Consider the following 13473-nt stretch of genomic DNA (forward strand, 5'->3'; position numbering starts at 1 on the left):
GTTCACATTGTAACAGAAACCTAAATCTTAAAGATTGGATATTCTCCTAGCTACAGTATCCTTCTTTTAACTCCACCCCACCCAAGTTTTGAAGGGAAAAGTCATCTCATTTCCCGATTTAGTTATTGAGTTCTATTTCTTCCTAAGTCTTCCTGGAATGTGCACAGCAGAGAAAACTTCCAGAATGTTGTAGGGAGCTAAGTCAAGGTACATAATGAGGAACCCAGAGGGAAAAGAGTGAAAGGAGGTAGGAAATTCAAGTAGGATTGATGTCAGAGAGAATCTGGAAGGCTGAGAAAGGAAATGAGGGGTCCACACAGGGCATTTCAAACTTCTTGGATTCTGTATCTTTGTTAGTAACAAGCAAATTTATTGTTACATCCTCTAAGATCTATATCATAGCTATTTGTATGTATACCATGCACATCTATAAGTGTAAAATAATGAGATACAATAGACGAACCACAAATGGAAGTTCTAAACTTCCTTCATACACTCTAGCACATGGTTTCTTGTCCCATTATGGAGATGTCTGGTCTAGACAGTGAGAGGCGCCAGCACAACTGTATTGTGTGAGTAAATTATGGCAAAATTTTGGATTTGAAGACTTGTTTAAAAACTTATGAGTTGAATGCCATTTAATGATCTCCCAGCCATGCAAGTCAAGTTTGGCATTACATTCAGTTACTTTCAGCTACTTTTTCTTTTAATGTGACACCGTGACACCTTGAGGTGTCAAGAACTAGAGTCAGAAATGGTTGCTCCTGAAAGCAGAATATGGAAGGTGGTGCTGCATTCTTCCCTCCCTAAGTCAGTAGCTGGGTGTGCCAATGGGCTCTGGGTGGTGGCTGTGACAACAGACCAGCCTCACACACGTGCAGGGTGGGTGGTGGTGAGAACACTTACAGTTCACCGTGACCTTTACTCTCCGTACCACGGGCGCGGCCACGTCATTGGAGGCGCTGCACTCGTAGTCCCCTGACTGCTCCCGGGTGATGCCCTGAATTTCCAAGTATTCGTCTTCACTCACAAAGCCAACCGCTGTGGAAAAACCAGTAACGTTGGTGAAATACAAGGAAAAAAAGACCAAATATATTAACTTAGAAAACAAAGTATAAAATGGTTATGTCTGCAGATAATTCGCCACTTGTAAGTTCAGATTTTGAGGAATTTTGAGGATCCCTCCTCCATCTCTTCTACACCTCCGCACCACCAACTTTTCCTTGGCTCCCCAGTGGAACAGCTGAATTGTTTGTGTTCCTAAGTGAACTAAGCACAGTGCCTGGAGAATTACTGGTCCTGATAAGTGATTAATAATTTTGACATTTACGCTGCCTGTATCTTACCAAGCAGTCGTGCTCTGGGATCTAAGTTAGGCACCTTAACTCTTTCTGATCTCAAGGTATCACTTAGACTGAGCCTTGAATATAAAGTTTATGACTACATCCTTGAGCATAAATTAATTAAAAATGCCACACCAGCAGCTACACACACACACACACACACACACACCCACACACCACAAAGGCAGCAGAAACGCTAACATAATAAATTTAACTTTCTGTTTTTTGACTCAGACAATTAATTGGATAGGCAGAAATCAACGTGCTCAACTTTGATCTGCTAGAGCTCCTAGGTACAAGATCCTAAAGACAGATCAGCAATGGGACTCCGCGCTTGATGCCTAACTGTAAGCATGTCAGAAATTCATCAGGTGACACGGCTGCGAATCCACTCAGTCCCCTCATCATCGCAGGACTTATTGTCTTTAGTGAAAAATTATAAGTAATAATAACAACCCTTCACACACTAGACTCTGTGCCTGACGTCTGGCCATGAACACTCAGTTATTGAAAGACCAAGATATTTAAGGCGAGAGGAGATTTCAAAGTTCTCTCCCAGAGGCACCCGAGCCTTAGCTTCTTTGCCAAAAGACAATGAAAAACAAAAGTTAGAGCTTACATCCCAAGTTATCCTCCCTTTTCTCTTAAATGAGGGTAATTACAATGACAACATCCTAAACCTGGATACCTTTAAAAGGAAAAGAGGTGCTAGTAATTAATGATTATTACCAGACAACAGGCATAAGTTAAGACTGTCCCTAGCAATTGAGAAGTATTTTCCCAAATGTAATATACATACAATCCTAATACCTCACAGGGTCACAGGGCTATTTAGACTAACACACGAACATGCCTATATATGTACACACTCACACACAGACACATATGAAAGCACTCTGAAACTCTCGTGTGCTGCCCACCTGTTGATTTAGCTATTAATCCTATAATCTGGCTGGAGGTACAGCTTCAAGGGGTGTAGAACTGTATTAACATGAGTGGCCCAAGAAAGGGAACAAAGGAACATTTCTCTCCAGGTCATAAAACCCTTCTGTAATGCCACATGTTTCTGCTGGCCCAGAGCACGAAAACAGTAGCTGTAAAAAACCAATACAACAAGGGATGATGTGTGTGATATGTAAGGGATGATTGTATGTGTTCCATGACAGTGTGGAAGTCACTGTTTTGTCAAGATAACCACAATAACAGTAACAACAGCAACAACAGCAAGACCATGGTCTTGTGAAGAAGGGCCACTGCCTTGTTCCGTTCGATCAGCACTCTTTGGCCGTGATAAGTCTGTGCCACTGCCCAGCAGTAGGCCCACCTGGGGCCGCACTTCATACATCTTCATGCCATATGCAAACTACACTATGTATGTACAGAAGGTTTCTTGCCTCTGATACATAGAGAAGAGGAAAAGAACAGCCTATGTCCATTACAACAAACAAGAAAGAGATATTAAATTCACAAGACAAAGAAGGAACCTGTTCATAAGTAGAAAACATGGCCAAAAAGACCAGGATATGAAGACGACAAACATTATCCCAAATAGACTCATAGTTGTTACCAGTAAGACACTTCTAATTGTCTCAGTAGCCTTTATTAATATTGTTTGATAAGCATCTTTAGGGGAAAGGTACTAACCTAGATTTGAGGATGGGTAGAAGAATTGAGAAGAGCTTTAAATGAATAATCTGTAATTCCTCTTGTGTTGTCTTTGTTTATTTGCTACCAACCATGGGCTTACATTTGTCAGAGCTTTCCCTGCCAGAATGCTATAATTACTGTGCCAAGCATCTCGGAGACCAGTGTCACACTTAATATTCCCATTAATTTTAAATGGTAGTCCTTGGTACATATGTGTGGCAATTGGTGTCATATTTTAATTAGACTTGCCCTACACCATCTGAAATTAATAATAGCTCGAATTACCAGTGTAATTTATAAATTAACAGTGCCGCAGCATTAGGAAATAAATTAGCTCTGGACAGCTGTTTCTGGATTGAGCTGCAGGGTCGGAGCAGGGACTCGTAGGACCTCAGGTCTCCTGGGAAGCTGTGTATTACATCACCAAAGCAGGGAAACAAACAAAAAGACACAAGTTCTCTGGATCTCTTGTGCTCTCCAGCTAAAGTTCATGCATCTGTTTCACTTCCATAATTCAAATGTGCTCTTTTGTGGTCACAGCTAGATTTGCAGGGGCCAACCTGTCATATGGACACCCAAATGGAAAGGCCTGCTTGGGGCATGACAGACCTGGACTGAACTGCAGGTACACAAATATTAAGGCAGTCAAAATCGAGAACTCATCAGTTTTCTGTGGGGACATGGGTGCCACATTAATTTATGTGTAGTTTTGTATATTTATGTCAGGTGATCTTGTGTAGGAAAGGACATTGGATGACTCAAGTTTTGGGGAAGGCATATGGTCTCTACTGATCCAAATTTCTAATTCCAGAGGAAGGAGATTTTTCCTCAAGTCATCCTGCAAGAACAGTGAGGCTTAATCCTACCTTCCTATGTTCCCTGGACCAAATGTGCAATCACAGAGAAACCACAATGACTTCATTGCTCAGCAGTTACTACATGTACACTTTTTGATTAAGTTGGGTAAGGCATGTAAAAGGTGACTTGTACATAGTAATATGCTTAATAAATGTAAGCTTTCATTGTCATTATGCTCACTTCTCTCCTCACCCTTTTTCTCTACTAGAGGCATATATGGCAAAACCAGAGAGAAAGTTGGTCAGTTTATACATAACAAAATACATTTTGAACCACCCGAAATCAGGTTCTTAAAGGAGATGCCTCAAACAAACCCCCAAAAACACTAAACTGAAATCTGAGTTTCTAGAGTTAATAAGTCAAGGAAAATTCTTGTTTAAAAGCATTTGTGCTGTGGCTATGAAGTGATCAGTGCTTTATCACTAGTGTGAGGAACTTACAAAGCATATTGGGTAAAAAGAAATCAAGCAAGCATAGTTTTTAAAGTACTAAAGGATATTCTTGGTTAAGAGACATCAGTGGGGAAGAGGCAAACCACTTGATAAAACCCTGTGAAAAGAAACTCTTCATGGTCAAGAGCTTCTCATTATAAGTCTGCTTTTTCTTTCTGTAAAGAAAATGCATCCTCGGGTGGAAATCACACACTCCTCTTCCTGAAATATCCCCTTCATCATGGTCCACTTCTTCAGACACTAGAAATGGCTCCTTATTTTTCTGTCACATCAAACACAAACTCTACTGCCTTATTATCAAAGCCCTCCATAAAGTAGCCCTGATCTATTCACTCAAGTTTATCTTGCATGAGTGCTATGAAGAAGGCAACTGATCATCATCCTAAGAGGCAAAAGTTTGGGATCAGAAAAAGCCAATTCGCTACCTTCTAGTTTCATGATGGGGTAGGTCTCCTAACTCCCCTGTACCCCAGCGTCTTCATCTGCACAATCAGAATAATGTTACCTACTTCTAGGGTTGCTGTGAAAGACAACATGTGGAGTGCAGTGGGGACCCTGAGAGGCCCAGGAGAAGCCCTCTGTAGAACTTAGTCTAAACAACTGGTATACCACGCCACCACTGCCACTGCTGCAGCTCTCCTGCCAGGCCATGCTAGTTCTCATCCTGGACCAACATGATGATTTGTTCTTCACAGATTTTTTTTTCTTGTCACCTAGAAAGCTGTGCCCTCTTGGTCTATCTAAGCAAATACCACCTTTCTTTCAAATGTTAACTCTTCCTTGCAAATACCCTATTATGGGTTCAATTACGTCCTCCCAAAAAAGATATGGTGAGGTCCTACCATCAGTACCTCAGAGTGTGACTGTATTTGGAAATAGGTCTTTACGAAGGTAATTAAGTTAAAATGAGGTATTACCGTAGGCCCTAATCTAATATGACTGGTGTCCTTATAAAAAGGGATTTAGGCAGACACGCACAAAGAAAGGGTAGAGTGAAGACACACAGGGTGAAGATGACCATGTGATTGGAGTGATGCTTCCATGAGCCAAGGAATGCCAGGAACTGCCAGTGCATACCAGAAGCCAGGAGAGGTGAGGCAAGGTTCTCCCCTGTCACTGTCAGAAAGAGCATGGACCAACCAATCACTTGATTTTGACTTCTAGCCTCCAGCACTGCAGAGTTTTGTTGTTCTAAACCACCCAGTTTTTTGTGCCTTGTCACAGTAGCCATAGGACACTAACACATTCCCTTTTGTCTCCTAACTCTTGGTGCCTCTGGCTGTTTTGCACTATTGTTGCACATTCCGTTCATCTAGTCTTTAAAATCGTAAGATAATTAAAGAGCTTAAAGGGACATTAATGGCTATGTAATTCCATAGTTGCTCTGCTAGTACATAGTCTGTCTGCAGTAGATTTCACTAGAGTAGTTGCTTAAAATGTAGAATTTTAGGTCCCACTCATACCCACTAAACCAGAATCTCCTGGGATGAGGTGTTTTCATAATCTTCCTAGGAAATTCTCATGCATAGGCCAGTTTGGGAACTAGTGATTTCACTCAAGCCTCGAATTTTTCTTGTGGGAAACTGAAGCTTAGAGGAGTCTGTGGGCACATATCTGGTCAGTGACAGAGCACACCAGGTCTCCTGATGTCCACTCCACTGCTTCCGCAACTGTAATACAGTTTCTGAGTAGCTGTCTCGTGCCGCACACAGGGGGCTTATTTTTCCAACGCGATTGAAAGCCTTTGACAGCAGGAACCAGGTCTTGGATATCTCCGGCTCTCAAGGCAGCTAGGAAACCAGTTTACACAACTTTAAAATTTGTCAACTTCTTATTGACTAACTTCTCGCCGACAGCCCCAGAACAACAGGTCGAATTCAATGAAAAAAAAGTCAGAGACCCCTTGTTGCTCACCTAACCCTCCTGTGGCTTCATGCCCAAAACAACACCATTTACAGTCATTGTTCTTTCCTGACTTTAGGAATTGTATTTCCCGACTTTAGGAAATATCATCACTATTAGTGTTCTAACATAAAAGATTTTCTTTAAATATGTGATTTTAAAAAGATTTATCGAGTGTTTAGTATAACTTATATTTAGTTTTGGGGCCAATAATTTCTTCAGGAGAAGGCATCCTTAATTTAAAAGTGTAGATCAATGAAGAAGTATGATTTATCTAACAGGAATTTGTTTTACAGCCAATTTTTTGGAAATACAGCTATTTCATTAAGTGGAATATGACAACCAAAGCAGGGAAATGAAGCAAGCTGGATATGTGATCACACCTGCCCCCAAATCCCCACAGGGCTTTGGTGTTGTCCAAAGTGCTGACCTCAGCATTTGCAACTAATCACAGGACGGAGACTGTCTCGTGTGCAAAACATCCCTTTGGAAAAGAAAATCTCACATTTGTGACTTCATAGATTGAGCATTAAAAATCTTTATAACTGAAAATAATAATACCCACAGTGATCATTTTTATCATACCCAAGAATAAGCTTGTCAGGAGTACAGCTGTAGCTAGTGGAGAGGAGAGGACACAGCTGCCTCCTTGCTTAATATTTTCATGGCATATATACCAGCTGAGACAAAATCATTGGACATCAGAAATTGAAAAAGACACAGAACATAGAATCCCAGAATTGGAGAGTTGGAAGGAATCGTTTTTAAAATTTAGCCCCTATCCCATGACTAGCAGTGACATTCCAGTCCTGCACCAGCCCTGCAGCCACTGCTCTCTCCACCATCTCAGGTTGCATCAGGTGTTCCTGTTAAACCCAAGCTGGCCTCAAGGACAGCTGTGTTCCCCTAGTGCCATTATGATGGCTGGTGAGCATTCAAGGTTTTCTGTTTTGATTGCATGAAGGCATGGTTTTGCGCAGATGCTGGGACATAAGACAGACAGAGGTGAGACTCCTATTCCTCAATACCAACACGCGCAAGCCTCAGGAACTGATTTTGAGGTCTGATGAAGAAAGTGGGCTTGGCCAGAAAGGAAAGAAGCTCTTTTCATGAAAGACTTTAGAGGTTTGACTGTGGCCCTACCCAAATCTCATCTTGAATTGTAGTTACCATAATCCCCACATGTCATGGGAGGGACCAGGTGGAGATAACTGAATCATGGGGGTGGTTTCCCCCATCCCGTTCTCATGATAGTGAGTCAGTTCTCACAAGATCTGATGGTTTTATAAGGAGTTTCCCACTTCGCGGGACACTCATTTTTCTTCCTGCCGCCATGTGAAGAAGGCAGTGTTGGTTTCCCCTTCTGCCCTGATGGTAAGTTTCCTGAGGCCTCCCCAGCCCTGAGGAATTGGGAGTCAGTTAAATCTCTTTTCTTGATAAATTATCCAGTCTTGGGTATGTCCTTATAGCAGTGTGAGAACAGAAGTGTATGGTGCCACTGTGAGTTCCGGTGTCAAGGCCTGCTGATGAACTGGGGAAAGCCTCTTTCACACCAGGTCCCCTGAGGGCTCAGTGCAGTCCTGGGAGCTGGAGTGCACAGACCGATATGGCTTAAAAACAGCCCCACTCCAATTGGCAGCAGAGGCCATGTGAGGGACTGACAAAGGGGGTGGCACAAGAAGACTTGTATTTAAGCATGTAACAGGGACTCCAAGAAATACCAGAGCCAGTTCTGAGGTAAAGTGAGGGTCCCAGGCAGGCAGATGGGTGCTGAGAGGCACAGTAATATGGAATTAATGCAATCCTGTGCTGCCAAGCTAGACAAGACTGGGGACATGTGAGCTACCCACATAACCCACACAGCAATATCTGCTGCAACAGGGTGAAACTCTCCGTGTTTAAAAATGTTTCCACAATGTGACATTCACGTCGAATGATCTACATAGGATAGCTTCTGCGGGCCTGATACTAGGCTGGAGCAGTGGTTGAAGAGTTGGTAGCAGCTGTGAGCACCACTGCCCATGGCTGCACTGTCGGGCAGTGATGAGCTCTAGCATTTCTGCACTCGAGCCCTACAGACTGTACTAGCTGACAGTTCAGTTCTCTGCACTTCAGATTCCTCTTCCGTAAAATGGGTAACATAAGGTTACCTTATAGTATTATTGTGAGCATTAAATGACTAAATATGGGTAAAGTACTTAGCATATAGGAAGCTCTCAGGAAATGGTAGCTATCATGACCTTTATTTTTAGTGAAACCCTAATTAGGCTTTAGCACATTTTAATGCACGTGATCCTTGATACCAGAACATCTCAACTCAGAAATGAAATAATAATCAGACCTCTTCTTTGCCAGGAGGAACTTAATAATAACAAATCTTACAAAGGATTCACCACAGATCCTTTAACTAGAAAACTCTACTCTCTTCACTTAAAACAGGATGTGATTGATAAGAAATATAATTTCTCATGATTGTTTCTTTTCAAAAAGCAGGTATAGCTGCATAGCCCAGGTAAGAACTGCTGAGAGCTTAAAAAATGTCTCTGGTTTCAGAACTAAAAATAGAAGGATATAAATATATTTTATATCTATCTATCTATATATATGTAATATACATACATATATATTACACATAGTTCCTTGACATTTCCTTTGGATGCAGGTAGCATGGCTGGCAGAAAAGAGAATCGGATTATCTTGCCAAAAATGGGCAAATTTAAAAGATGTGTTTCATAGGAAAAGTTCTGAAGGGCTCAAACCTACTTTCGCCTGTTGTAATGCTGCAGTACAGGCCTCACACAGTTGATATCAAACATAGAGCCCATCTCTGGGAAATGGGATAGCTGAATTGTTCTAAATAGGTGGCTCCTATCATATAAGAGAAAGCATTCTTAAATAGGCCCACGCTGGCTGCTTGTGAGCTGTGCATAAGTCGTAGAGTATGCATATGGCAACATCCCTGTGACATTGCCTCTTTGTCAGCTCAGATTCCTATTTACTTCACCTGAACTTCTTTTATGCCCGAGAAACTTGTCTCCTGCTTTCTCAGGATACCCTTTCTGTTGGATACACAGAAACTGCTTCTTCCTGAGCTCCTCCACCTTGCCATACCTTCTTTTGCACCATGTCCCATTCCCCAAACAACTTCCATGTTCACTATACCCTTTGCATAAGCTAGAAATGCAAATGAATAGTATTTTTTGTTTTGTTTTGTTTTGTTTTGTTTTTTTGAGACGGAGTCTCGCTTGGTCGGCCAGGCTCGAGTGCAGTGGCCGGATCTCAGCTCACTGCAAGCTCCGCCTCCTGGGTTCACGGCATTCTCCTGCCTCAGCCTCCCGAGTAGCTGGGACTACCGGTGCCTGCCACCATGCTCCGATAACTTTTTTTGTATTTTCAGTAGAGACGGGGTTTCACTGTGTTAGCCAGGATGGTCTCGATCTCCTGACCTCCTGATCCATCCTTCTTGGCCTCCCAAAGTGCTGGGATTACAGGCGTGAGCCACTGCGCCCGGCCGTGAATAGTTTTTAAATTAGTTTATTAACCAGATTCTATCACAAAGTAATAAATATAGATTCAATAAAAATATTATACAAACTGGTGCCAAGTATAAATTGCATGTGTGTGTGTGTGTGCACACACATATAAGTGTGTATTTATACCAACAAAACATTTATCATAGATCCTGACACATATAAAGACCTCATTTGATAGTTGGAACTGAATATATGTATATGGTTGAATATGTAAGGCTACACATATATCAACTGTACCATTTTATAGATATGTAGAACAGAAAAAAATTTCCTTAATTTTTTTTGATAGGGAAATCTTCTGGGAATAATAATTAGTTTCATATTAAAGAGAAGCTGCAACTTAACGTCTAATTATAAGACAGCAAACCCTTTGTACTCTACAGAGCCAGGCCCTGTGCATTTCTGAGACCGATCCCTTCCCGTAACATGACGTGAGTTTTCTTTGCAGATGTGGCTTCAGAAGCCGGGCTGGCCCTGGAGTTGGGTGCTCTTCTGCTGTGAGCCTTCTCAGGAGGCCTGTCAGCTCAATTTTGCAAGCAGACCCTCTATTACGCGTGATGATATCAAAGTCAGAAAGCACACAGCTGGGTGCTTGGAGTTTGCAGCTTGATGTCTGGGAACTGTGTATTTGCAGTAGTGCAGCTGATGGCTGCTAAAAAAATAAAAATAAAAAAATAAATCAGCTTTTGATTTGTAAACTCAGCCAATTTGATCTGAAAGACATTGATAGGGGATAAATATAGCACTCTGCAGTGTCATATTGCCTCATATCTCGGCTGTTTGCTTTCTCTTTTTCTAAATCACTGGAGATACAAGCCAATACTGAGTGCTGATAACTTTGAAGGAGTTGATTGCTTTCAATGCCTCGCCCAGATTAATTTAAGGGAATTCTATTGGCTTAAGAGGCTCCTAAAGGGTTAAGGTTCTCCTGACACCATCGTGCTCAGGATCAGATAAATCACCTTCACTACCTGGATTCCAACAGCCTTGGGAAGTAGGGCAGCCTAGGATTTAGCCATCAATACATTTTGTAGGGCAGGGGTTCTTAATCTGAGAATTGTGGAACTGTAACCCCAGGGGTTTTGAACACCAGGAAATAATATTATGCATACGTGTATTGGTGTGTGTTTTCCCTAAGAAGAGATTCTACAGCTCTCTGAAAAGGATGTAAAAGGAGCCCAGGACACACACGGCTTGGTATCCCCCTTGCTATGATCCTCTGTATCATCCCCTAGTGATGGTGCAGAACCAAATCCATGTCAACTCACATGTCTGCCAAGAAAAAGCCCTCAAAAATGTAGCGGAGAGGAGGGAAAAGAACATCACTCCACAGGGAAGCAGAGCCTTGTGTGTGTTTCATTAAATATTTTGTGGAGGATGGGAAGTGACATAACTTATAAATAATCCTTTTGAAGAATAGATACATCAATCTGGGGAGTTCTTTTTTCACTAAATGGGGGAAGGTCTTTTCCCACCAAAGCGTGAGTTGAAATGCACGGAGGATGCAAGGCTCTCCCGCTTCCTGCAGAGGCCCATGGCCACTAGCTGATGAACTAGAAGCTTCTTGAACATGGAAGGAGGAGGGAGGCCAGGCTTTCCCTTCGCAAGCAGCATCCTCAGAGGCAGAGGAAAATGCAGGCTTTCCTGAAGAATCCCACTTATTAGTGATGGTATCAAGTAAAACTCAATGAATGACAAGGGGACCCCTTGGGGGACAGAGGGAGTAGAAAACCTGGGGTGGGGTCAAATCTATAGTTAAGACAATCTAATGAATAAATTCAGATCCAATTCTTGGAGAAAACTACAAGGTGCCAGGAATACTAGAGGTGGAAGTGCCATCTGTGTATTTTCAATTGGCATGGAGAGGACAGACACCAGCCCATGTGCAGAAGGGAATAACTTGGTAAACCACGCAACAATTCTACAGAAGGGCAGGAAGTCTATTGGAGTAGGATCCTTTGGGTCTTGGGAGAAAGGGAGACATGACTGAAAACCCGTGTATTTGTAAGATTTAATTAAAGCCTTTGACTGTGGAAAAAAATGAACCTTTATAAACAGTTCTCAAAGTCTATTCTGCACCATAGCTACTTCCTACCAAATCATCCTGCTGGAGACACGTGCACAGGCCCTGTCCACTTATTTGTGAATGCCTCGCCCCTCTGTTCTTAGCATTCCACTGCCAGGTGGAATCTTCATCTACATGAAATCTATAAAAAGACAGTGTGTGGAAAGGAAAAGAAGAGCTGATTTACTCTTTCACTGGGCACACTACTACTGTGCCTTTCTACTTGACGTAAAATCTAAACATAGGCACGCACACCTGGGTCCTGGATAGAATGCAAAGCATTAAAACAAGCAAACAAACATAGAACTCCTGAATCCTCAGTATGGCGATGTCTCTTAGGAACTGGTAGCCTTGAGTAAATAGCTGGGCTTCAGTTCCCTCCTTAGTAAAATGTGGCTGTTTATTTATTACTGAAACACTCATATATGGGGTCTGAAAACTGTATGAGAGAAGTTGTGCAAACATATGGAAGAAGGATTAACACACGGGAAATAATTTTTAAAATGTTAGAAGGAACAAACTAGAGGAAAAGTTTTGGACACTCAAATCCTAAATAACAGCATCATATAAGGCCTACTCCTCTACTACTTGTCCCCCCTCCCCAGGTAAACCTTTTAAATGCCATCTCCACATTGTAGATGGCCAGCTGTACTCATGATCTTCACATCTGCATGACCGTCCCTGGAGGACCTGCGGAGTTCCAGACCCATAACTGCCCATGGGATGCCTCCTCTGTACGCTTCCCAGACACCACAGGAGGAATTCACCACCTTGCCCTTACATCTGCTCTCACTCCTGTGTCTAATCTCTCTTGGCAGTACTGCCAAATCCTCATTCTCGTAAGATAAAAGAGAGTTACATGGCTTGCTCTCTTTCCCTTATTCCTCACTTTCAATCAACAAACCCTGCTGTTTCCACTCACTTCACAGCTTCCAAATCCATTCTCTTCTTTTCCTCATCATTGTTACTGCCTTAATTCAGGCCCTCATTATCTACTCTGGATTATTACAATATCCTCTTTATGAGTCTCCATGCCTCCCGTTTATTCTTTTCTTTATTGCCAAAATAATTGTCAAAAATAAGAGTCAATCCCACTTCTGCTTAAATCCTTCCACCGCTCTGCATTGCTCTGTGGCATGGAATGTGAAGGTTCCCTTGAGCTGGCTGTTGCCTACCTTTCCAGGTTCTTTATTACCATCTCACTTCCCCCTACACCCACTGGACACACCAGTGAAGTTCCTAAAACACGAGGCATTGTACTGATCTGTGCCTGTGTGTCTTCTCTTTTGTCCACCTTCAAATGTCTATGCAGCCTTCAAAACTATCCTAGCTATCACTGCTCCGGGAATGCTTTTGTCACATTCAAACTTCCGGACCTCCTCCCCACACAGTTTCTTATTGTTTATTTGTTTCTCTAGCATTGCTAATCACATCGTATTGTTATTATTTATATATGTTTACCCCACTGGACTCTAATTTCTAAGAGAGCAGAGACTCTTTTATGCACCTCTATATCTCCAACGTCTATAGCAGGTTTAGCACGTAGAAGGGGCCACGTGATCATGTGGGTAAAAGCTGAATGAATAAACTAGCTGACTAGAGTTTTATATATATATATATATATATATACACTTTAAGTTCTAGGGTACATGTGCACAATGTGCAGGTTTGTT

The 13473-nt window shown here is 42.1% G+C and overlaps 1 protein-coding gene across 5 annotated transcripts in view; it reads right to left on the reverse strand.

The window, feature by feature from the left end:
- Positions 1-13473, reverse strand: part of NTM (neurotrimin) — a 718324-nt gene that overhangs the window by 21061 nt on the left and 683790 nt on the right. For all 5 annotated transcript variants that reach the window (XM_011970822.1, XM_011970825.1, XM_011970824.1 and 2 more), the window contains one exon: positions 907-1041. In XM_011970822.1, the coding sequence (XP_011826212.1) occupies positions 907-1041 (135 nt within the window). The remainder of the gene's footprint in view (positions 1-906; positions 1042-13473) is intronic.

Source organism: Mandrillus leucophaeus, unplaced genomic scaffold (assembly GCF_000951045.1).
Source record: "Mandrillus leucophaeus isolate KB7577 unplaced genomic scaffold, Mleu.le_1.0 Scaffold979, whole genome shotgun sequence".
NCBI lineage: Eukaryota > Metazoa > Chordata > Mammalia > Primates > Cercopithecidae > Mandrillus > Mandrillus leucophaeus.